Here is a 27,003-nt window from a genome sequence, read left to right on the forward strand (position 1 = left end):
AGAATAACCCATTTATTCCTACACTCTGCTTTCTGTCCATCAACCAATTCTCAAACCATACCAGTATATTATCACCAATTCAGTACACTCTAATTTTATTTTCTAACCTCTGGGCGGGACCCCTGCCCCTTATTTCATGTTTGTCATTTGGTGCTATAGAAACTTTTGAACAGGCCACAAGCCTCAGCAAATAGTGGCAATGAACTTGCTGCTGCAAAGTTATCGAGGATTAGCAGTGAAATTAGATGATTTAAGATGATGTTAGGCAGGAGAATAAGTAGTTAATATTTCTAATTGCTAGAGTATTTACCTTACAACAGTGAGAACAATCCCTGGTCATAATAACAACAACATAAATCAAAACGTACAAAACATTACCTCTTTAAGTACTAGCAGGGTGAGTCGTTCTGGAAGAAATATCATGGTAACCAAGCAAAATTGGAGATGGTTCATTTGGGAGCAAAACAAACAGACGGAATCAGGAACATACAGAGATCACCTCAAAGCAATGAAGAGTGCAAGAATCTCCATGTAACTCATCCAAAAGACCTTCCAAACATCGACCCACACAGAGTAAAAGCTCGAGAATGTGTCTTGGATTTATCAGCCATTTCCAATCCTTCAGTTAGAATTGATGCAAATTATCCCCAATCCAGAGATATTGCTGAAAAGAGACTGCTGTTTAATGTAAATGTACACAGTATTTGTTACATTTATGAGTTTATTTTACAAGTTATTTTAGTTAAGCATGCACAGTACTGCATGCGTGGTACTGTATTTCAAGCTGTATGTTGTTTATTCCAAACAAGAAATGCCAGAAGGAGCCTATCTCTGGCTTTAACATTTATTAAAATGGGAAATCATGATTCACTTAAAGTTGCCATTTTCAAGAATGCAATCATGACTTTCAGTGAAAATTTACTGCAAGTAATTTTTTTTACAGGCTGCTACAGATCATCCAAAGTTATTTCAAATCAGCTAGTGAGCTTGTAAGGAAATTTAATCTCCACCCTATCCCTGATGTGTTCAGGATATGGAATACTTTACATGGGAATTAAAGAATTGTTTTTATTTAGGTTAGATTCTAAATCCCAACACCATTTTTAATCAGCTTGTATTAGTGTGACATAGCAAGCATTCATTACTATGAAGGAAACTGCTTGGGCAGGAAAATAATGAATATAGTTACAGGAGGCAACATTCAAATGGTTACTAAATTCCATGGTGTTTTGTTTTTGTAACCATGAGCTCACAAAGTATGATCATATATCTGTTCCAAACTTTTATATATTTATGCCCACTAGCCCCACAATTTCTTTAAGTACCCTATCGGCTAATTCCTTGTGTACATTTGAAAACTGTTTGGCTCGCCTTAATTCCGTGAAATTATCTTTGGCATTCGACAAACATCGAGTCCGCTCTTGATAGGATTCATTCACATGTTTCACCATTTCAAGATGCTTATCTTCAGTCTGTAGCATTGAGTTGATCATCTCCTGGAGTTTAGGGTCAGCTGCTAATATGGATTTTGTCGAAGTACACAGTTCCTTCGTATACTGCTGTGCAAGCAGAAGTTGCTTTGGGATTGATTGTTTGGGCTGCACAGAAAGTGAAAAATTATAGCCCTGCATGTCAAGCTTGATTGTAAAATCTCCTGAAGAAAACAGAGAAAATGCACTGAGCTCTTTCATAGTTATGGCCTTAATGTTTTTAACTGCCTGTATGTAACATGGATGGCAAGCATCATCATATTGTCCATAACCTCTACTTCACTAACCCCAATATGTCCTGGAAGCAGGATAAGTTGTGCTTTCCAATTTTCCATCATATAGTCAGTGGTAGGTCTGCAGAAAACCCAGAAAACTGTTTCTGCAGAAGGAATGTTTTCCCAGGGTTTCCACATGCTGACCTACTGAAGTAAGGATTGAGAGTCAGGAGATCCTTCACAGAAATGTAATCAGCAGGAGATTTAATGAATGTGAGTCCAGCAATCTGTGATGGTGATTAATGGACATTTGAGCTTAGAAATTTGACTGCATCCTGATTTGGACACAATCTGGATGTAAAATTATCTACAGGCACACAAACAGACTTGAAGCAGGCCTAAGACAAAGTGTTTGGTTGACCTCATTTGTGTATTGCTGAGGAACTGCAGGTGTCTATTGTAGTCCCAGATACAGACTGTTAGTCTTGGTACAGGCCTAGATAAAAGAAAATTGTCCAGGTGAGGACCAAAAGTAAGGGTGTGGCACACTGTTTTGATACAGAGCCAATTGGAACACTTGTACTCCAAGTGGCTATGCGTTCAAGTAAATAAATCATTTGTACTTCAGCTGGAAGTCTTCTTGTTCCCCTTGAGGGACCTCTATTCCAATTCTTGGACACCCATGAAAACCAACCAGAATATGAATTTAATTGTGACCCAATTTGTGAATGAGTCTGAAAGAGGTATTAGACACCTGATATTCAAAAGTAATAGACTCAGTTGGGAAAACTACAGGCCAGGTTGACCAATGCAACACACATTAATTTCATGTAGTCCGTAACCAACACACATTAAATTCATGTAGTCCTTCCATGTCAGATACCACAGCTTAATTATATTTCTGGTTCTGATTATCAAACAGGAAAAAAAATTCACTACATAATGATAGTGACTACATTTCAAAAATACTTCACAGTCTACAAAAGATTTTGAGACCTCCTGTGGTTGCAAACGGCGCATTTACTAATGCAAGGCCATCTTCTTAACATTTTGCTTTTACAACATAATGGCAGAATTGATGTAAAGTGCTTTCACCCTGATCTGACACTGCACTAACAGTATGACTGTTGCCCAAATATTTCCACTGGAATGGAGGGAACGTGGGTGGACGGATAGGCACAAAGTTCAGTCAGAATCACATAGACCAGGCTTCCAGCCATCCATAATAATACTACACTGGGGGTGGTCTTGTTTGCATGACAGTTGCACTTCCAACCCTCGGGGACAGGAGTCTCACCCTAGGGAGCTGCCAGTCTATCTATTTGGTTATTAGCTCCGGGGTCCTAGCAGAAGAGAGTAGTAGCCGGTGCTTGGACTACAGACAGTCTCTGGGAAGGAAGAGCACGTCACAAAAACTTGAAGATACATCTAGACATTTTTGCCAGGCAGTGTCTGTGTTTGCGCGTGCATGGGAGAAGGGGGAACTGGTGGAGAACCTGGGTTTCAGAGGCCAGGGATGTGTCACTAAAGTTGGGGGGCTGTTACTGGAGAACTCCCAAGACAGGCAACCTTCTGGGCCCTCCCAATAGCTCTGCTTCCAACGTAAGCTTTTTTTCTAAAATCTCACAAGTGGCAATTTAATCTTTTAATTAAACACAAAATGCTTAAAATACTTAACAAGTTCTGCAACATCAGTGGATAAACAATTTTAGGTCATGAGCTTTTATCAGAAAATATTATTAAATTCAGAGATAATGGGGACTGCAGATGCTGGAGAATCCAAGATAACAAAGTGTGAAGGTGGATGAACACAGCAGGCCAAGTAGCATCTCAGGAGCACAAAAGCTCATGTTTCAGGCCTAGATCCTTCATCAGAGAGGGGGATGGGGTGAGGGTTCTGGAATCAATAGGGAGAGAGGGGGAGGCGGACCGAAGATAGGTGGAGAGGGGAGTATAGGTGGGGAGGTAGGGAGGGCGGACAGGTCAAGGAGGTGGGATGAGGTTGGTAGGTGGGAAATGGAGGTGCGGCTAGAGGTGGAAGGAGGGGATAGGTGAGAGGAAGAACAGGTTAGGAAGGTGGGGACGAGCGGGGCTGGTTTTGTGATGCAGTGGGGGGAGGGGACGAGCTGGGCTGGTTTTGGGATGCATCATTGTGTCACTTCAGGAGGCCCATGATGAACATGTCATCTAAGGAATGGGAGGGGGAGTTAAAATGGTTCGCAACTGGGAGGTGCAGTTGTTTATTGCAAACCGAGCAGAGGTGTTCTGCAAAGCGGTCCCCAAGCCTCCACTTGGTTTCCCCAGTGCAGAGGAAACCACACCAGATACAGTGGATACAGTATACTACATTGGCAGATGTGCAGGGGAACCACTGCTTAATATGGAAAGTCATCTTGGGGCCTGGGATGGGGGTGAGGGAGGAGGCGTTGGGGCAAGTGTAGCACTTCCTGCGGTTGCAGGAGAAGGTGCCGGATGTGGTGGGGTAGGAGGGGAGTGTGGAACGGACAAGGAAGTCCTGGAGAGAGTGGTCTCTCCGGAAAGCAGACCAGGGTGGGGATGACAAAATGTCTTGGGTGGTGGGGTCGGATTGTAGATGGCGGAAGTGTCGGAGGATGATGTGTTGTATCCGGAGGTTGGTGGGGTGGTATGTGACGATGAGGGGGATTCTCTTAGACCAGTTATGGCAGGGGCGGGGTGTGTGGGATGTGTTGCGGGAAATGCGGGGACACGCTTAAGGGCGTTCTCGACCACTGCGTGGTGGGAGGTTGCGGTCCTTGAAGAATGCGGCCATCTGGATGTGCGGGAGTGGAATGCCTCATCCTGGGAGCAGATGCAGCGGAGGCGAAGGAATTGGGAATAGGTGTTGGAATTTTTGCAGGGGGGGTGATTGGGAGGAGGTGTATCCTAGGTAGCTGTGGGAATTGGTGGGCTTGAAGTGGACATCAGTTTCCAGCTGGTTGCCTGAGATGGAGACAGAGAGGTCTAGGAAGGTGAGGGATGTGTTGGAGATGGTCCAGGTGAACTTGAGGTAGGGGTGGAAGGTGTTGGTGAAGTGGATGAACTGTTCGAGCTCCTCTTGGGAGCAAGAGGCGGTGCCGATACATTCATCAATGTACCGGAGGAAGAAATGGGGTTTGGGCCCAGTATAGGTGTGGAAGAGGGACTGTTCCATGTAACCTACAAAGATGCAGGCATAGCTTGGGCCCATGCCCACCCCCTTTGTCTGTAGGAAGTTTGAGGAATCGAAGGAGAAGTTGTTGAGGGTGAGAACGAGTTCAGATAGGCAGGTGAGGTTGTCGGTGGAGGGGGATTGGTCGGGCCTGCGGGACAGGAAGAAGTGGAGGGCCTTGAGGCCATCTGCATGAGGAATGCAGGTGTATAGGGACTGGATGTCCGTAGTGAAAATGAGGTGTTGGGGGCCAGGGAATTGGAAGTTCTGGAGGAGGTAGAGGCCCTGGGTGGTGTCACGGATGTAGGTGGGGAGTTCCTGGGCCAAGGGGGAGAAAATGGAGTCCAGATAGGTGGAGGTGAGTTCGGTGGGGCAAGGGCAGGTGGAGACAATGGGTCGGCCAGGGCAGGCAGGCTTGTGGATTTTGGGAAGGAGATAGAAGCGGGCGGTGCAGGTTTGGGGAACAATGAGGTTGGAGGCTGTGGGTGGGAGGTCCCCTGAGGTGATGAGTTCATGGATGGTGTTGGGGATGATGGTTTGGTGCTCGGGGGTGGGGTCATGATTGAGGGGGCGGTAGGAGGAGGTGTCGGAGAGTTGGCATTTGGCCTCGGCGATGTAGAGGTTAGTTCACCATACATCTGCGCCTTTCTTGTCTGCGGGTTTGATGGTGAGGTTGGGGTTGGAGCGGAGGGCTGCCCTTCTGCGGGGGAGAGGTTGGAGTGGGCGAGAGGGGTGGAGAGGTTGAGGCAGTTAATGTCTCGACGGCAGTTGGAGATGAAGAGGTCAAGGGAGGGTAGGAGGCCTGGGGGTGGTGTCCAGTAGGATGACTTGTGTTGGAGGCGGGAGAAGGGGTCAGTGGAGGGAGGGTTGGGCTCCCAGTTAAAGAAGTAAGCATGGAGGTGAAGGTGGCAGAAAAACTGCTTTATGTCCAAATGTCTAAAATATTATTAAAGTGTTAGATTAACTCCTGATCTAACCCCGCACCCTATCCATTGTGACAAGACTGTGACACTTTGGCACAATTCAGCAAATAATTGCCAAGGATCTCATTTGAACAGAGAACGGAGGACAATTATATGGAATAACAAGGCTACTGAAGTGTGCTGAACAAAGCTAAAAAGCCAGTTCTGTGATTTTTGCCTGGGAAACTGGACACTGATTATCCCACATGTACTTTTTATATATTTATTTCATCTGTGCCAAACCAGGACGTTCTGCTACTAGAAAATGCACAAAGGTATAATGTGGAGTCTCAATCTCCAGATGACAATGATCATAGAGTAATAGCATGGAAACATACCCTTCAGTCCACACCAAAAATAATTCTAAACTAAACTGGTCCCACCTGCCTGCTCCTGACCCACTTCCCTCCAAACCTTTCCTATTCATGTACTTATCCAAATGTCTTTTAAACATTGTAATTGTACCCACATCCACTACTTCCTTAGAAAGTTCATTCCACACATGAACCACCCTCTGTGTAAAAAAGAAATTGCCTCTTCTGTCTTCAATAAATCTCTCCCAACTCACCTTAAGAATGATCCCCTAGTCTTGAAAACCCCCATTAACTCGCCATTAACTCGATCTATACCTCTCATTATTTTATAAGTTTCAATCAGGTCAGTTCTAAATCTCCTACGCTGCAGTGAAAAATGCCCCAGCCTTTCTTTGTAGCTCAAATCTTCCATACCAGCAACATCCTGGTAAATATCTTCTGAACCCTCTCCAGCTGGATTATATCTGTCCTATAAGTGGGCAATTAGAACTGGATACAGTATTCCAAAACAGGCCCCTCCACTGTCCTGTACAAACTCAACATGGCTTCCCAGCTCCTATACTCAGAAGACTGAGCAATGAAGGCAAGCATGCCAAACACCTTTGTAACCACCCTGCCTATAAGTGACACAAACTTCAAAGAATTATGTACCTCTAACTCTAGGTGCCCCAGTCCTACAATGCCATCATTATAGGCCCTACCCTTGTTTGTTGTAACAAAATGCAATACCTCACATTTACCCCAATTGAACTCCATCTGCCATTTCAACCTGCACTTGTCAGGCAGTGCATATGTGACACTTTCTAGTTAGCAGACAGGAGTTCAGCAATACAGGATGCAAATTTCTTCGGGGTTCTTGCACTTTTCCACAATTTCATCAGAGCTAACACAGAGCTCCAAGGCAGACATGACATAAAGAGCAAATGGACAGGAGATCCCCTGAAGAACTCACCGATTTAATGTACTAATGTTGCATCATTCTTCACCTTTATCACGCACAAAATTTCAGATGCAAGATCAACATTCTGTATAAGCATGACCATGTAGGAAGTGAACAACAGTACAAACCCAAACAGCAGATAAAATAAAAAATAAGAACAAAGCGATCCAGATAAAAAAAAATTAAAAATGGCCAAAACTATAGCACATTAGAAAGATTTTGAGCTCCTGATTGAAAAAATTATCAACAAACTCGGAAGTTGAATATTTGTCAGGCGTGGGTGACTTCTGCTAATTCGAAATAACGTCTGATGGGAAGACTTGATTTATTAAATAATATCATAACATCTCAAAATGGCAATTTTGTGCTATAAAACTCAATTTGAATGAAGCAATCTTGATTGGAATTGACAACAACAATCAATCATTCTAAAGATATTTCTATTTCACTTGAAAGAATTGTTGAATGGAAGTTTGGTACTGACATTAAGTGATGATCACCTAAGATCCTTAGACAACACCTTCCAAACCCATGATAATAAAGTGTGAAGCTGGATGAACACAGCAGGCCAAGCAGCATCTCAGGAGCACAAAAGCTGACATTTCGGGCCTAGACCCTTCATCAGAGAGGGAGATGGAGTGAGGGTTCTGGAATAAATAGGGAGAGGGGGGAGGCGGATCGAAGATGGAGAGAAAAGAAGATAGGTGGAGTGGAGGGTATAGGTGGGGAGGTAGAGAGGGGATAGGTCAGTCCAGGGAAGACGGACAGGTCAAGGAGGTGGGATGAGGTTTGTAGGTAGGAAATGGAGGTGCGGCTTGGTGTGGGAGGAAGGGATGGGCGAGAGGAAGAACAGGTTAGGGAGGCAGAGATAGGCTGGGCTGGTTTTGGGATGCAGTGGGGGGAGGGGACGAACTGGGCTGGTTTTGGGATGCGGTGGAGGAAGGGGAGATTTTGAAGCTGGTGAAGTCCACATTGATACCATTGGGCTGCAGGGTTCCCAAGTGGAATATGAGTTGCTGTTCCTGCAACCTTCGGGTGGCATCATTGTGGCGCTGCAGGAGGCCCATGATGGGCATGTCATCTGAAGAATGGGAGGGGGAGTTGAAATGGTTCGCGACTGGGAGGTGCAGTTGTTTATTGCGAACCGAGCGGAGGTGTTCTGCAAAGCGGTCCCCAAGCCTCTGCTTGGTTTCCCCAAGCTTCCAGCTTCACACTTTATTATCTTGGATTCTCCAGCATCTGCAGTTCCCATTATCTCTGATACACCTTCCAAACCCATGACCACACCAACTAGAAGGACAGGGGCAGCAGATACATAGAAGCACCACCATCTGCAAGTTTCCCTTCAAGCCACTCACCTTCCTGACTTGGAAATATATCACCGTTCCTTCGGTATCACTGGATCAAAATCCTAGACCTGCCTTCCTAATAGCACTGTGGGTTTAGCTACAGCAAATGGACAAGGCTGTTCATGAAGGCAGCTTACTACTTCTCGAGGGCAACTAAGGGTGGGCGATGAATGTTGGCTCCTGTAATCCTCTAGAGTTAAATTGCACTAGGTCTGATTTTAGGTCTGAAAGGGTAACACGCATGAGGCATTTATCCTAACTGGGAAGCCCAAGTCTGACCTGAAATTGGGTACTAGGATTCAATAATAGGCCGAACCACTGAAACATTTCCAGGTTGTAAATCCATCCTTGAAGGTAAGGAAACAAGGCTTCCAACTTTGATGCAGGCAAGCATTTAACTGGTGAGGAAATGGGAGTGGTGACAAGCTATTGAGCGCAGTTGTTAAATTGGAGGCAAAACATAACGGAAGCAGGTCATGTTCTGATTGTCCTTCCTTAAAGAAAGGAAAGATTCTGTGTTTTCAAATTGGCCAGGGCAGAAAAAGAACAAGAACGTGGGTTTGAGCATGGTCATGTTAATGTGATTAAATTCATTGCTATGGAACAATTTTTGTCAATTCTTAATTCTATAAAAGTCATTTCAAACTTTTTCAATGTTGTCAATACTGTTCATGATAGGCTGGAACTGTTCTGCTATTAAATAGTTCCCACAAGCCATCCTCACCTGCAGGCATCTCAGGCCGCTAGCAAGCTCTCAATAAGTTCCCTAAATTACATAAATGTACCCATTTCAACAACTTCTCTTTTGATTCCTCCCACTTCCTACAGACAAAGGGGGTGGCAATGGGTAACCGCATTGGCCCAAGCTATGCCTGCCTCTTTGTAGGTTACATGGAACAGTCCCTCTTCTGTACCTACACTGGCCCTAAACCCCACCTCTTGCTACCTTACATTAATGACTGTATCGGCGCCGCCTTGTGCTCCCACGAGGAGATTGAACAGTTCATCCGACTCCTACAGCTACCTAGAATACACCGCCTCTTACCCACCTTCATAGGAAAATGCCATCCCCTTTTCCCAATTCCTTCGCCTCCGCCGCACCTGCTCCCAGGGTGAGGCATTCCACTCCCGTACATCTCAGATGTCCTCGCTTTTCAAGGACTGCAACCTCCCCCTACCACCCCTGCAGTAGCTGAGAATGCCATAGACCGTGTCTCCCGTATTTCCCAAAACTCATCCCTCCCACCCCGTCCCCGCAATAATCACCAATAGAGAATCCCCCTCATCCTCATGTACCACCCAACCAACCTCTGGATCCAACACATCATCCTCCGACACTTCCGTCATCTGCAATCCGATCCCACCACCAAAGACATTTTTCCATCCCCATCCTTGTCTGCTTTCTGGAGGGCCCACTCTCTCCGTGACTCCCTTGTCCGCTCCACACTCCCCTCCAACCCCACCACACCCGGCACCTTCCCCTGCAACCACAGGAAGTGCTACACTTGCCCCCACACCTCCTCCCTCACCCCCATCCCAGGCCTCAGAAGACTTTCCACAGCAAGCAGAGGTTCACCTGCACATCTGCCAATGTGGTATACTGCACCCGCTGTACCCGGTGTGGCTTCGTCTACATTGGGGAAACCAAGCAGAGGCTTGGGCACCGCTTTGCAGAATACCTATGCTCGGTTCACAATAAACAACTGCACCTCCCAGCTTTTCTGATGAAGGATCTAGGCCCAAAACATCAGCTTTTGTGCTCCTATGAAGCTGCTTGGCCTACTGTGTTCATCCAGCTCCACACATTGTTCTCTCGGATTCTCCAGCATCTGCAGTTCCCATTATCTCTGGCTCCATCCTCACCTCTTTAACTTGTCTGTCTCCTCTCCACCTATCTTCTCCTCTCTCCTTCTTCCATCTGCCTCCCCCTCTCTCCCTATTTATTTCAGAACCCTCTCCCCCTTCCCCATTTCTTATGAAGGGTCTAGGCCCGAAATGTCAGTTTTTTTGCTCCTGCTATGTTCATCCAGCTCTACACTTTGTTATTTAACAATGTGATTTTGTAGTAACCTAACTTTCCCATCTTCACGGAAGTTGGCTGTGTTGGACATAGGGGTAGCGGACCAACAGTGAAGAGGTTGTCAATGTCAATTTTCTTGGTCACCCATCTTCATCAGGTCAACGCACAGTAAAGTTTTAAACCACTCTAACTTAACTTGGGATTGGTTGCAGCTGTGACTTATTACATCATGTTTTCAGCTGTCGAACCAGTGTTCAGATATAAATTTTGAACTCTGCTCAACTATGTTAAAAAAAACTTTGTTCCAAGTTTAATACAAGTACTCTATATTAGAATTAGATACCAGTAGTGTATTCAAAATCGTCATCTTAAACAGCAGAAAAATTAAGCGAAATTAAAAATGTGGGAAGTACAACACATTTTCCTATTCAATTTCACACTTGCCAAATGGTATGGACTCAATGAACAAAATATGAGAAGTTAATGTCACAATTTAGTTAAAGTTGCAAAATACACAAATGCTTGGATATCTGAAATAAGCGCAGAAAATGTTAGATATATACAACAAATCTGTCAGCATAAATAGAGAGACAAACATATTCGATATAAGACCATATAAATATATATTTCAAGTTCTGGCCTGATGCTTTTAGCATATTTTTAATTACAATATTTTTAATATTGTGAACCCCTCACAAAAATAGATGTTAATAAATATTCCACTCTGCAGCAATCTAAGCACCCCCGGGAATGTTTCTGGCAGTGAACAAAGCCCCCATGTCAATCTTATCCCTTCGTCCAAGTACTTACTGTGTTCAAGCTGAAGTGTCCGAAAACAGTCCATGAGTGTGTTGCACTGACAACATTCTTTCAACAGTCTTGTGAACTCACACAGAGTTATGTAATTGCTGTGTTGATGATTGAATGTATCCACAATATTTGCAAAACAGTGATCAAGTTCAGCCACGTTTACAATCTTAGCAGAAATTCTCCCATCCTTTATAGACATAACTGTAAGAAAATTTGTTACTCAATATTTTAAAAATAAATACTTGTGGCTTTCTAATGTTTAACAACAAACAACATTTTCAGAACTTCAGAACTGATTTGGCATCCTATGACAGGTTCACCCATATTCCGCTATAATATGGAAGTTAAATCAGAATGCAGCTTCCCTATTCACAACCATAATCAACTAGATTACAGCTGCTTACTCCAATATCTGGTACTGTGGCATATAGTACTATTTCTACATTCCACACACAATTTATGACAGAATCGTTACAGCACCAAAGGAGGCATTCATCCCATTGTGCCCATGCTGACTTTCTGCAAGAACATTTAAGTCAGTCCCATTTCCTGTAATTATTTTAAATTAACCAGTTCAGACATGTGACGCACCTCCAGGGTAGGTGGGTCTTGAACTGGCTCAGAGCCAGGGACACAACTTCTTGTGCCAAGAGAATCTCCCATTTCCCGACGGAGCTGTGATATGTTTTCCATTCAGATAATTATCCAGTGCCCACTTGAAAGCCACAATCAAATACCGCAATCTCTCATACTGGATTACAAATCTTTTTGATTGCTAATTCCTTTGTTAATTACCTAAAAATCATTGTCCACTGGTTCTTGCACTTTTGCTAATAACGATAGTTCATTTTTACTCAGTCCGGGCACGTACGGTTTAGAGCCTCTCTATCAAATTGTCATCAACCTTCTCTAAAGAGAACCACTCCAACTTCTCAAACTATTGAATATACCTTGGATCTTTTATGCACTTCTCTAAAGATTTTATATCCTTTCCAAGTCTGATCTCCAGAAATGGACAAAACACTTCAGTTGTGCTATTTTTATTCCAAGAAAACAAACTAGCAACTAGTTTATACTACTGAATGGGTGAAATGGGTTTGCAGACAATGAAATACCAATCCAAATTGAACTGGAAAGAGTTCAGAAAAGATTTTATGAGGATGTTGCCAGGGTTGGGGGATTTGAGCTAAAGGGAGAGGTTGAATACTCCGGGGCTATTTTCCCTGCAGCGTTGGAGGCTGAGGGGTAATCTCATAAAAGTTTATAAAATCATGACAGCCATGGGCAGGGTAAAAAGACAAGGCCATTTCCACAGGGTGGGGGAGTCCAAAACTAGACGGAACAGGTTTAATGTAAGAGTGGAAAAATTTAGAAGGGACCAAGGGGCATTTTTTTCACACAGAGGGTACTGTATATAGGGAATGAGCTTGGAGGAGGTACTCTTCTTCTTGGAATACTGCAAGTATACAAGGACAATGGTTACCCAAAAAACTGGATCAGAGGATACTGAGTACACGAACGACACCAGGAAAATACTGCACGCCCCACTACCATACATCCAGAACATATCTGAACTGACCACAAGGTTCTTACGACCACTGGGCATCAGAATAGCACACAAACCCACATCAACCCTATGCCAACTGCTAACCTGAACCAAAGACCCATTACGCACTATGGACAGGCCCAACATAATATACAAGATCCCCTGCAAAGACTGTGACAAACATTACATTAGACAGGAAGACAATTAGCCACAAGAGTACACGACCATCAACAAAAAGATGTGACCAATACTCACTCATTTCCATCGACATGAATGAGGAAAAACACCAGTTTCATTGGGACAACACCGGGATCCTGGGACAGGCCAAGCAGAGACAAGTACGGGAATTCCTAGAGGCCTGGTTCTCCACTAAGAAGGCCATCAACAAATACATATTAGACCCTATATATACTCCACTGTGAAGGAAAACCGGAAGTGAGGTAACACCAGAGTTTAAGTAACAGGCGGGAAAACACACCGGCGCTTCATCGAAGGCTGCATTGATGATGTTACCCAGCAGGGTAATGAAACGTCTGCGGAACAACAAACCAGCTCAGCAAGGCAACCAGCCACAACATCCGCAACCAGAGCTACAGATCTACTCAAAAACCTTATAGAAATGTTCTGCCATGGTTGTTACAAGCAGGCTCATATTGGATGCCAATATCTCTGGACTTGGTCTGTGTGTGTGGCCAGTACTCATGGTGAATGCCCTGAGATGTTGGTGCCTGGTCTTCGACATAGAGGTCCCTCAAAACAAGCAACAAGCTAAATTTGATAGGTATCCACTTGATTTGATTTCCAAGTCGAATTTTTTCTAACTTGTTTGACATGTTCGGAAAGATCGGGAGCTGAATATTAATATATAAATGAGGCAAGTTAACCAGGCATTTGACATGCAATAACTCCCTTATTTGACAAGTAGCCACTGCCTAGCAAGAAAAATGCTATGCTACTTGTCCAAAACATTAAAGGTGGAGCAACATGCTCCCGACATGGAAGTAGGCCTTGCTAAACATCTCATCCATTTCTCCCACAAATTCCTCCATAGCCCACATTGCTCAGACCCCTATAACATTCTGACCATTATCAATGATCATGATATTGCTACTTCACTTGAACAGGTCAATTTAGAGCACAATGATACTTTTCATTAAAATAATAATTAAAGTGCAGCATGATGATCAGATTTTTATCCCTACAATAAAAACATAGCTCTTACTTCACTTGTCTAATTATATTTAGTCCTTTCCCATTTTAATACTAACCAATTGGACAAGATTGAGAGATGCATTTGAGTCTTTAAAGAACCTTCTATGAGCTGCAAATTGCAGATTCCCATCTGAGGATCTTTTACTGGGTAACAGAGGTGAGTATAACTTCACACCTTCCACCTATTTCAATTCCAAGTCTCTTCTCAAGGTTTTAGCCAAACAAAACTCGCGAAGGAGCAGAGCAAAGCAGGCAGTAACTTCTGGAGTTGTGTGTTGAATTGCACATCTGTGGAATGGACTGTCCAATCTATTCCTTAATAATGAAGTGTGCTCACTGTGTCACCATTATTCCATCACAAAATCCAAGCCATTATTTCTAAAGGTTTTCAAACTAAATGACATAGAAATCTACATGTGCAAAGATCATATTTCTCTGACATGAAATCACAATGTATTCCTAAAATAATACACTCAAATTGCCTCAGTCCAGAAAACATAACCACAGATTGAACCATTCCATAATGCCAAATTTATTAATCTTAATTTGGATTCAAGAGGAATGAAATATAAAGACTCTAATATTGAAAAACTAAAAACGGAAACATGACCTCAGCTTGTTGGCTAGCCTACCAAAATAATCATGCATGTTGTTTCATAACCAGACAGAGGGCATGGGAAAGTAACAAGGCTGAGCAACACAAATAAGGTATTAACGAAATGTACCTTCTGTTGGACGTCGCAATTGTCGTGCCGACTGTGGAATCATCAGGGGTTCTTGCTGCAAAGAACAAAGATAAATCTTTACCATATAATATTATCACATCATTAATTTCCAAGCAGAAAAGAGATTACTTCATGGAACACAACACAACACACTTCATAAAAAGGCTGAGACTGAATCCTAAAAACTGCATAAAATCTACAGTGAATAAACAAACATCACAGAAGTTTGTGAAAGTGCTATAGTAAATGCAATAGTAAAACATAGTAAATAAGAAGGAAATTGCATCATGTAGATTTTAATTTAACCCATATTGAACTTAAACTAGATCAAATAATCAAATATTAAATTTATTTTTGTAAGTTAAGCTATTTCATCTAACAACAGACAAACAGCATGACAGGGCAGCCAAGTCCTACTGAATGCATCTTCTGTGCCATGTGGGAAGTCAAGAGGCTTTATGTGTGCGGAAAAACCATGAGCATGAAAAATGATCAACTCAGGGAGAATAGTGGAGATGAATGCACGATTGAAGAGATGATGCAGAAGGGGACAGCTTTAGATTCCTGGGACATTTAATGGTTCTGGAGGAGGTGGTACCTGCCAAAGCCAAATGGTTTACACCTCAACAGAGCAGGAACAGGTGACAGGTAGAATGCACAATAAACAAAATTGCATACATTACTCCAGCTAAAGGAGCAAAGTTGAACGTGGATGGTAGAAAATTAGCAAGTAGGTATGGAAGGTAGAAAAACAAAGACTAGAACATTGACAAACATGAAGCAGGTGATTCATATGTGGAATGAATTGCCAGAGGAAGTGGTAGATGCAGGTACAGTTACAACATTTAAAAGACATTTGGATAGATACATGAATAGTGAAAGTTTAGAGGGAGAGTGGCCAAACAGAGACAAGTGGGACTAGTTTACTTTGAGACACTTGGTTGGCATGAACGAGTTGGACTAAAGGGTCTGTTCCTGTGCTGTATAACTCTGTGAATCTATAATTCATTACACCTGGATGAAATATATCCAAGGATGCGAAAAGAAACAAAAGAGAAAATAACAGAGGTTCTGACTATCATTTTCCAAATCCGATGACAGGTGTAGTGCCAAAGGTCTTGAGGGCTGTGAGAATTATACCATGAGATTAAGGGGCAGACGAAGTATATGTGGCTGGAGAAGCCACATGCCAAGGTTACCAACAGCTTCTGCTCTCACAGTTGTGATGCCACCAGAAATGGATCTCACAGGAAAAGAGGTCAGTATGTGCTCAGAAGTCTGACTCAGAATTTGAGCTGTTCTACTTGAGTAGCAATCTTCCCTGGCCAGTCCTTCAACAGTTGACGGTTATCTGGATTTTCAAAGGAAGGTTGAAACTTGGGTCTTTGCCACTCAGAACGGTTACCAGGTTGCAGTTCGTGACATTTGCAGTGAACCAAGGTGTATATCATCACCAGGCAGGGCCATGATCAGTTTGTACGGAATAGAGTCTGTTACAGTAATGACTACAAGTCATCAGATTCACGCATCGTTTTTCGTTGATGTGTCAGAAGGACTGTTTTGTTAGCTGTCAGTCAGTGCCATTCTTTGCATGGGATGGGATGTTTTCAACGTGGATATCAAGTTCAGTGTAGCCTAGCACAGGAAGCTACTCAAACTAATTTGGCTTCATAACTGCAGAAATAATACATGCATTTGTTAACTTATCCCAGGCTGACTCCAATCCACAGTACTGCTTGTGAAACCCCCACATCTAATTAACTTCATGATCAGCACTGACAATTCTATATGCATATTGCTTTCAAGTCAACTATACCCACATTGCCAACAATATGATTCCACAGGCTCAGACCCTGAGTTGGCTTTCTTCAGTGTATCTGTCCACAGGGCCCACATCCACAAAGTTATAGCTCTTCTCATACGCTTACTACTTGTCCAGGCTTTCCAGGCTGAACAACTCCAGGATATTAAGAAAACAGTCAAGGGAAGATGTATATTTTCTGGAAGCCTATTTTAGAGATTGGTAATTTCAATCAAATTCTGCAAAGATTGCCATTTCCGTTTTCCCCTTGAACAACTCAAAGACTAAAAGAACTTCAGGTTCAGTTCTGTGGCCAACTACTCCCCCCCCGAACCAAGTTTAAAATACTCTGGCATCACACTTAACCATGTGCTAACCTATTAGCATAAATGCTAGAGTCAAAGTTAAGATGACAGGGAATCTGATATAGAAACTGGGGCAGGGTTACCAACTCAGGTATAGCCAACAGCCGAGCAATGGTCCTGTTTCAAAGGACACAAGTGTCACACAAACATAGCAGAAATCCAGCTGCAGGAAACCAAAGATCAGGCCATTACAATCTCAAGTCTTAAGCAAGTTGTTAGAAAGACATGAATTAATCAGATAAATGCAAGATGTTGCATTTTGTTAAGACAAAGGAGGGCAGGACTTATACAGTTAATGGTCTAGCCTTGGGGAGGATTGTGGAACAGAGAGACCTAGGAGTGCAGGTAGATAGTTCTTTAAAAGTAGAGTTGCAGGTATACAGTGGGGTGAAGAAGGCAATTGACACACTTGCTTTCAGCAGTCAGAGTTCTGAGGAAGGGTCACCGGACCCAAAACGTTAACTCTGTTTTTCCCTTCACAGATGCTGCCAGACCTGCTGAGCTTTTCCAGCAACTTTGTTTTTGTTTTTGTTACTGAGTACAGGAGTTGGAATGTCATGTTACAGCTGTACAAGTCTTTGGTAAGGCCACGTTTGTTATTTTCCTGATAACCTTGCATATTATTTCTATGAAATAATCACCCAATGCCATCCTAAATGCCTCAGATGAGCCTGCCTCCACCACATTTCCCATCATTGCATTCCATACCCTAATTACTTGCCGTGTGAAACACTCCTTACTCACATTACCTTCACTTCTTTAGCACATCACTTCAGGTCTATGCCCTTTCATTCTTGTTCCTTTTATGAGATGGAATAGCTTCTCCCCATCTGCTCTATGCAGTCTGTTCATGATTTTGAAAACCTTGATCAAATTTACTCTCAACCTTCTTCTCTCCAAGGAGAACAGTCCCAGCTTCTTCAATATGTTGTCATGACTGAAGTTTCTCATTGTCTGAACCACCCTTGTAAATTACTTCTGCAAGCTCACCAATGCATTCACATTTTTCCTATAATGTGGTACCCACAATTGCCTACAATACTCCAGCTTAAGGCAAATAAACGTTTTATACAAGTTTAACATCACCCCCTTACTCTTGTACTCTATGCCCCTGTTAACAAAGCTGAGGGCACTGCATATTTTGTTAATTGTGCATTCCACCTGTCAGTTGCATGTCAGATGCAGATCTCTGCTGCCACCCATTAAATCAAAACAGCAGTGGGGTGGATGAGGCATTAATTAACACTTCAAAACTTTTAAATTGGGCCCATGGGCAGGCAGCCCATCCTCTGCTCATGAAACTGATGCAGCAGCATGGGCTTTTTTTTTTAAAATTATTCATTTTTGTGAGATTTGTGCATCACTGGTTGGCCAGCATTTATTGCCCATCCCTAGTTGATCTTGAGAAGGTGGTGGTGAGCTACCTTCTTGAACCATTGTAGTTTGCCTACTATGGGTTGACCCACAATGCCATTAGGAAGAGAATTCCAGGATTTTGAACTAGCAACAGTGAAGGAACAGCAATATGTTTCCAAGTCAGGATGATGCATGGTTCGGAGGGGAACTTGAAGGTAGTGGTGTTCCTATATATCTGCTGCCCTTGCCCTTCTAGAAAATGGTTGTGGGTTTTTGCTGTCTGACGATCTTTGGTGAATTTGGTGACTATCTTGTAGATAGTACACACTGCTGCAACTGAGCATTGATAGTGGAGGGAGTGAATGCTTGTGGATGTAGTGCCAATCAAGTGGGCTGCTTTGTCCTGGATGGTATCAAGCTTCTTCAGTGTTGTTGGGGTTGCACTCATCCAGGCAAGTGGGGAGTATTCCATCACACTCCTGACTTGTGCCTTGTAGATTATGGACAGGCTTTGGGGAGACAGGGGATCTGTTAGGCACCACAGTCTTCCCAGCCTCTGACTTGCTCTTGTAGCCTCTGTCCTTAACTGGTGAGTCCAGTTGAGTTTTTGGTCACTGATAACCCCCTAATGTTGATAGTGGAGGATTCAGTGATGGTAACACTCTTGAATGTCAAGGGACAATGGTTAGATTGACTCTTGTTCGTGATGGTCATAGCCTGGCATAAATGTTACTTGCCACTTATCAGCCCAAGCTTGGATATTGTCCAGATCTTGTTGCATTTGCACAGACTTCTTCAGTATCTGAGTCTCGAATGGTACTTAATAGTGTGAAATCAGTAATGAATATCCCCACTTCTGACCTTATGATGGAGGGAAGGTCATCGATGGAGCAGATGAAGATGTTTGGGACAAGGACACTACCCTGAGGAACTCCTGCAGAGATGTCCTGAAGTTGAGATGACTGACCTCCAATAACCACAATCATCTTCCTATGTGTCACATATGACTTAACCAGCGGAGGGTTTGCTGCTGGATTCCCATTGATTCCAGTTTTGCTCAGGCTCCTCAATGCCACACTCGGTCAAACACAGGCTTGACGTCGAGGGCTGTCATTCTCAGCTCACCTCTGGAATTCTGCTCTTTTGTCCATATTTGGATCAAGGCTGTAATGAAGTCAGGAGCTGAGTGGCCGTGGTGGAACCCAAACTGGACATCACTGAGCAGGTGCTGCTTCATAGCATTGTTGAAGACATCTTCCATCACTTTACTGATGATCAAGAGTAGACTGATGGGGCACTAATTGGCCGAGTTGGATTTGTCCTGCTGTTTATGTACAGGACATGCTTGAGCAATTTTCCACATTGTTGTGTAGATGTCAGTGTTGTAACTGTACCGGAACAGCTCAACGAGGGGAATGGTGAGTTCTGGAGCACAAGTATTCAGTACTATTGCCAGAATGTTGTCAGGCTTTGGAGTTCAGTGTCTCCAACTGTTTCTTAATATCACGTGGAGGGAATCGAATTGCTGAAGACCGGTTTCTGTAATGCTGGGGATCACCAGAGGAGGCTGAGATGGATCATCCACTCGACACTTCTGGCTGAAGATTGCTGCCAAAGCTTCACATTTTTTAATGCTTTTAATGTTTTTTAACGCTAGTGTCAATCCATATCTAAAAAGCTGTCTTTAAGAAAAGGGGAGAATAAAAAGTCAAGGACAGAAACACAAAGTAAAGACCTAACTTTTACTTTCAAGACTAGAAATACTCTCCAATTCTATTGACAAATTAGCTGTTTTGTTTGGCAAAAGCAACCAAACACTTCTTTCATTTCTCCTAATAACTCCTTGAAGTGCTCAACTCCAACATTCTATTGTAAACTGCACTCAAGTTTAAAATCATACTGAGTTGATTATACCCAAAATAAAAGGTCTACTGAGTAACTTAGCAGGGATTCAATTTAAGTTGATTCTCAATTAGCTGCTCTTCCATTGGAGCCTTTGGCGGGGGGGGGGGGAAACCCTGCTTAAGGCTGGTAACTACAGGATTCAAACTGTTACAGTTTTGTGCCTCTGCAAACTACAAACCAGATTAGGCTAAATTAGATTTCTATAAAATAAATATTTAGACTTCTTACCCAGTGAAAGTGTACACTCCACAGATTGGTAGGCTAGAAAGTGTAAAACTAGCATATGCATTGCAAGTTAATTCTTAATAATTTACTTTGCAGAGGAAATGTTTGTAAGGAAAGGCTGACTTATTAAAATACGCAAAAAGTATAATTTGGAATTGTTGTGAATTTTAAAAATCTTTCAATTTTTATTTATGAAATTAGTTTTGGGAAATGGAGCTGTCATGGATAATGAAGAAGGTTTCCTCAAAGTACAACAGGATCTTGATCAGATTAGCCAATGGGCTAAGGACTGGCAGAGGCAGTTTAATTTAGGTAAACATGACATACTGCATTTTGGGAAGGCAAATCAGGGCAGGGCTTATACACTTAACGGTAAAGTCCTGGAAAGGGTTTGCTGAACTAAGAGACCTTTGAGTGCGGGTTTATAGTTCCTTGAAAGTGGAGTCACAGGTAGATAGGACAATGAAGAAGGCATTTGGTACACTTGCCTTTATTGGACAGTCCATTGAGTATAGGAGTTGGGAGGTCATGTTGCAACTGTACAGGACCATTGGTTAAGTCATTATTGGAAACCTGTACAATGCTAGTCTCCCTGCTATTGGAAGGGTGTTGTGAAAATTGAAAGGGTTCAGAAAAGTTTACAAGGATGTTATCAGGGTTGGACGATTTTAGCTATAGGGAGAGGCTAAGTAGACTGGGGCTATTTTCCCTGGAGCATCAGAGGCAGAGGGGTGACCATATAGAGGTTTGTAAAATCATGAGGGGTATGGATAAGATAAATAGACAAGATCTTTTCCAAGAGGTGGGCAAGTCTAAAACTAGAGGGCATAGGTTTAATGTGAGATGGGAAAGATTTAAAAGGGATCTGAAGGGCAACTGTTTCATGCAGAGGGTGGTGCATGTTTGGAATGAGCTGCTAAGGGAATTGATGGAGGCTGCTACAATTCCAACATTTAAAAGCATCTGCATGGGTAAATAAATAAGAGGGATTTAGTGGGATATGGGCCAAATGCTAGTAAATGGGACTAGAAATATTTAGGATATCTGGTCGGCATGGATGAGTTGGACTGTATACCTTTATGGCTATGACTCTAAATAAAAATGTTTGATCTTAAATCACAACTTTTTATTTCTAAACTATGTAGAGCATTTTATGTTCCCAAAGTCATAATACATGATCAGATGCGCCCGTATTTTGACAGTAACATCTCAGATTACTACTGCAATTGGAGTTTGTGGTGGTAAATCTACCAACAAAGGGAATAGATAGTATGCTGAAGGAGGGCTGTCTGTACCTTATGGGTGTAAATATCAGGGGTGAACCTACCCATCTCACCCCAATTTAATTATATGGCTGGCAGGCCTTTGAAGTATGATGCTGTAACTTTTTAATGTTTAAAGTGGTTGGCCTCACATATGCCTGCATGGAATTCCATTTGTTATGGTTTAGTCCATGCACTCAATCTATCCATATCTCATCGTAATTTTCGGCTTCCACATACACTGGTTTTAATACCATTGATGTTTGTGCCATCAATAAACTCACAGAAGTAGCTGTCTATCTCATCACTGAAGTTATTAATAAGTGCAGTGAATTATTGAGTCACTATTGTGAACCAGTACACCACTGGATGTACCTTATGAATTAAAACATATAATTGTTCCTACTCTCCACTTCCACTTAGCCAATTTCCTAACCAGCTCCACAACTGGCCTTCAATTGCATCAGCTTCACCATTTGTCAATATTCACTTATGAGAAGTTTATTAAATGACTTCTGGAAATTAATCAAATAATATTTAGAGTCATTCCCACTCCACAACTTTCATCACCACTTCAGATTCTTCAATCAAGTTTGTCAGATATGTCATTCCATAATAATGCTTCCCACAATTTATTGCAGTGTGGCCCTATTTTCATACCTTGCATTTTGTGTGACCCTGGCAAAAAATTTGAAGGGTTTATAAAATTTATTGCATGGTTGGACCATGCAACACCTCTCCTTTCCTTCACCAATCCTTATCTCTCCCTCCTTCTGGCACCCACATCTGCCTCTCCCCTCGAGCAGTTGATGAAAAAACTGGCAAAATGAACACTTACTGTCCCTCTTCCGCACCTACACAGGCCCCAAAACCCACCTCTTCCTCCGGTACATTGATGACTGTATCGGCGCCGCCTCTTGCTCCCCAGAGGAGCTCGAACAGTTCATCCACTTCACCAACACCTTCCACCCCAACCTTCAGTTCACCTGGGCCATCTCCAGCACATCCCTCACCTTCCTGGACCTCTCAGTCTCCATCTCAGGCAACCAGCTTGTAACTGATGTCCACTTCAAGCCCACCGACTCCCACAGCTACCTAGAATACACCTCCTCCCACCCACCCTCCTGCAAAAATTCCATCCCCTATTCCCAATTCCTCCGCCTCCGCCGCATCTGCTCCCACGACAAGACATTCCACTCCCGCACATCCCAGATGTCCAAGTTCTTTAAGGACCGCAACTTTCCCCCCACGGTGATCGAGAACGCCCTTGACCGCGTCTCCCGCATTTCCCGCGACACATCCCTCACACCCCGCCCCCGCCACAACCGCCCCAAGAGGATCCCCCTCGTTCTCACACACCACCCTACCAACCTCCGGATACAACGCATTATCCTCCGACACTTCCGCCATTTACAATCCGACCCCACCACCCAAGACATTTTTCCATCCCCTCCCCTGTCTGCTTTCCGGAGAGACCACTCTCTCCGCGACTCCCTTGTTCGCTCCACACTGCCCTCCAACCCCACCACACCCGGCACCTTCCCCTGCAACCGCAGGAAATGCTACACTTGTCCCCACACCTCCTCCCTCACCCCCATCCCAGGCCCCAAGATGACATTCCACATCAAGCAGAGGTTCACCTGCACATCCACCAATGTGGTATACTGCATCCACTGTACCCGGTGCAGCTCCCTCTACATTGGGGAAACCAAGCGGAGGCTTGGGGACCGCTTTGCAGAACACCTCCGCTCAGTTCGCAAAAAACAACTGCACCTCCCAGTCGCAAACCATTTCCACTCCCCCTCCCATTCTCTTGATGACATGTCCATCATGGGCCTCCTGCACTGCCACAATGATGCCACCCGAAGGTTGCAGGAACAGCAACTCATATTCCGCCTGGGAACCCTGCAGCCATATGGTATCAATGTGGACTTCGCCAGTTTCAAAATCTCCCCTTCCCCTACTGCATCCCTCAACCAGCCCAGTTCGTCCCCTCCCCCCACTGCACCACACAACCAGCCCAGCTCTTCCCCCCCACCCACTGCATCCCAAAACCAGTCCAACCGGTCTCTGCCTCCCTAACCGGTTCTTCCTCTCACCCATCCCTTCCTCCCACCCCAAGCCGCACCCCCCGCTACCTACTAACTTCATCCCACCTCCTTGACCTGTCCGTCTTCCCTGGACTGACCTATCCCCTCCCTACCTCCCCACCTACACTCTCTCCACCTATCTTCTTTACTCTCCATCTTCGGTCCGCCTCCCCCTCTCTCCCTATTTATTCCAGTTCCCTCCCCCCATCCCCCTCTCTGATGAAGGGTCTAGGCCCGAAACGTCAGCTTTTGTGCTCCTGAGATGCTGCTTGGCCTGCTGTGTTCATCCAGCCTCACATTTTATTATCTTGGAATCTCCAGCATCTGCAGTCCCCATTATCTCTCTCTCTCCCCACTTACTGTTACACACAGGTTCGAACACAAATTAATCAGACTCGATTGTGCAGTCGGTTACACGACACCCTCCAGTTGAAAAATTGCGAGCATTTTAAAGGGCCACACAGCTTGCGTTGCTACTTTGAAGCTCATATCCCAAAAGTTCATCTTGCAAACGCACTGAGAATCACAAACCCATTTTGGGAAGCCCTGTACAGTACAAATTCATGCTGGTTCTATCTAATCACTGGATAGCTCAATTTTCAAGGTGTTCAACTATTCTATCCTTACGTTGAGATTCCACTCATTTCCTGACAGCTGACAACTAGTTCACTGCTCTGTAATTCCTTAGTTTCCCATCATGCTTTTCTTAAAAATAGTGGTGACTTGCAGTTTTCCAATCTAAACTAAATGCTCCCAAATTGAGAAAACCTTGCAAGATTGTAGTCATGGCATTTGGCAATGCTGGGGGAAATGTAGGGTTCCATGGATGAGAAAGGGTGGACGTTGGGAAGTTGTTTCCATTAGGTGGGGAGACTAGACCCGTGGGCACAGCCTTAGAATTAGAGGGGGTAAATTTTGATCGGAAATGAGGAGCCATTTCTACAGCCAGACAGTGGTGGGTCTGTAGAATTCATTGCCATGGAGCGCAGTGGAGGCTGGGACGTTAAACATCTTCAAGGCAGAGATTGATAAATTCTTGATCTCACAAGAAATTAAGGGCTATGGGGAGAGTGCAGGGAAGTGGAGTTGAAATGCCCATCAGTCATGATTAAATGGCGGAGTGGACTCGATGGGCCAAATGGCCTTACTTCCACTCCTATGTCTTATGGATGAGAAACCAGATGGGAAAAGGGCAGTGTTTCCAATAAGTAGGGCACCAGGTGGGTAGGATGCTGGGTCAATGGGGTGCCAGCTGGGTAGAGGGTAGGGTACAAAGTGAGTAGCGTGCCATGGTGCAAGGAGTCAAGATAAGTGATACAGTGACTAGGGTAGGTAAGAGTGGGAGAAACTGGGTCCAGCAGGATGTGGGGAGGGTAGGGGTTGAGTCTGTAGAATTTGGGTTTGGTGGGCCGAGGTGCGTGGGTGGAGGTGCAGTGTGGAATGTCGGGTCAGGCCTGCAAATTCCTGAGCAATTGCTTTGCCAGCCAAACTGCGCTCTGCGACCCACTCTCCATGCTTGTTTTCTGCGAGGTTCTGGTACTGTGCCAGTCCACAAAGCTACGCTCTGTTAATACTAAGGAATCTGACTCCAATGACCTGCAATTCATTGTAACCTAAAATAAAATAAAACAAAGTACTGAGCGCAAAACCAGTTGCAAACGCATTTTTTTACAACCAATTAGGGCATTATTGCCAGAGGAGTTACAGCACCAGACCAAACACTGACACCATGTTCGCCTACACAAAGTGATTGGAGACAATCTTATGGTCAAAAAGTAGCTAAATCTGTGTTAATGAACGTATTAGCAACATATCCTCAAACAGAAATAGAGGATAAACTAAAAGTTGTAAGAAATTCCACGCTATCGCAAAATTGAGCCCAAATAAGACAACGTCAGCTTTCTACACAAGTCAGCGTTTGACAGTCGGCAATCCTCCACCTTTTTTTGGGGAGGGGAATCCTTGCTTATGTGAAGTTGACGGAAGAGTGCAATGGCAAACCTAGCCTCCTTTATATTTTCCAGTCCCCTCCGCTGTTCATTAGTGGCTTTCCTAAGTGTCTGCACCCACCTCAGCTTCAGCGTCGAGATCCTCTGGGCGCCAAGGACAGCAGCAACAACACCAGGAGCTGCGGCAGTGTGACATCTCCTGAGATAGGGAAACTTTCTTCTCCCAACTCCCCTCGGAATGCGCAAAGCACGGAACTCCCTGTCAAAGTTATAGGACGAATCTGTGCAGCACTGTAATCGCTTCGAATCGCTTAGCACCGGTAGCTCTGGCCCTGCGCGGCCTGTCTTGGTAAATCTGTCAGGTTCAGGGATACTGTTGCGGCGACGAGTGTGGAAAGCGGTGAACCATCAGGAGTGCTCTGGCAGAGGAGGAACCCTGTCCCACGGTGCCTGCCCCAGCTGCACTTCAGCGTAGAATGTGCAAAATAACAATACCGCCTGCCAGTTGGCAAAGTGGGGTGGGCTTAAAAAAAGTACCCGAATGCAAAGGGGGAGGAAGAGCTCGCCGATACGAAATCTTTCCTTCCAGGCGGCAATTTGGACAATTTAAAGCCAGGTTTTGCGGTCAGTGGCCAACAGAACAGCTCACTCTTTCTTTAGACAATGGGATTTTGTGCCCATTACGCTTTGACTTTAGATAAAATCGTGTCAGTTGGCACTCTACAGGGCACCTGGCCGAACTGCAAAACCAAGGCATGTCTGTAAATAAAGAGGGCTTGCAATTCAGCTGTTACTCCTGACTTTTTTCAATTTAAGAAAAAATCTAGTGTGTTAGGTCCAATATGTGGAAGTTGCATCAGTTAATTCTGAACATGGGAAAGAGGAAGGTCCTCCACCAATCCATTCTGATCAGTGAGGCCCACCCGAGGCCTCAGAGAAAGTCGACAACTTCCAGTAACTCTGGACTGTCCTATCAGCCGAAGCAGCTATTGACGAAGAGGTCCAGCGTCGCCTCCAGCGTGCATGAGCAGCTTTCGCTGAGGAAAAGGGTGCTCAAGATACAAAAACATCAGATCGGACTCCAATATCATGGTTTACAGAGCGGTGATAGTTCCTGCCTTCCCATTTAGCTCTGTTTACAGCAGGCACCTCAAGGCATGGGGCTGTACCAGCATTGCAGCCCATTGCAAGATCCTGCAAATCCACTGGGAAGAAAGATGCACCAACTTCAGCAACCTCAACCAGGCCAACATTCCCAGCATCAAGGCACTGACCACCTTTGATTGGCTACAGTGGGC

At 44.1% G+C, this 27,003-nt stretch overlaps 1 protein-coding gene across 1 annotated transcript; it reads right to left on the reverse strand.

The window, feature by feature from the left end:
• Nucleotides 1-683: 683 nt before the first annotated feature.
• On the reverse strand, nucleotides 684-26,189 carry LOC125466257 (uncharacterized). Its single transcript, XM_048560553.2, has 4 exons — nucleotides 25,827-26,189; nucleotides 14,753-14,807; nucleotides 11,270-11,470; nucleotides 684-1,654 (listed from the first exon to the last, which is right to left on the reverse strand). Exons 1-4 carry the CDS (start codon nucleotides 25,899-25,901, stop codon nucleotides 1,284-1,286), a joined length of 702 nt encoding a protein of 233 aa, XP_048416510.1. The 5' UTR covers nucleotides 25,902-26,189; the 3' UTR covers nucleotides 684-1,283.
• Nucleotides 26,190-27,003: the final 814 nt, after the last annotated feature.

This window comes from Stegostoma tigrinum, chromosome 2 (assembly GCF_030684315.1).
Source record: "Stegostoma tigrinum isolate sSteTig4 chromosome 2, sSteTig4.hap1, whole genome shotgun sequence".
Taxonomy (NCBI): domain Eukaryota; kingdom Metazoa; phylum Chordata; class Chondrichthyes; order Orectolobiformes; family Stegostomatidae; genus Stegostoma; species Stegostoma tigrinum.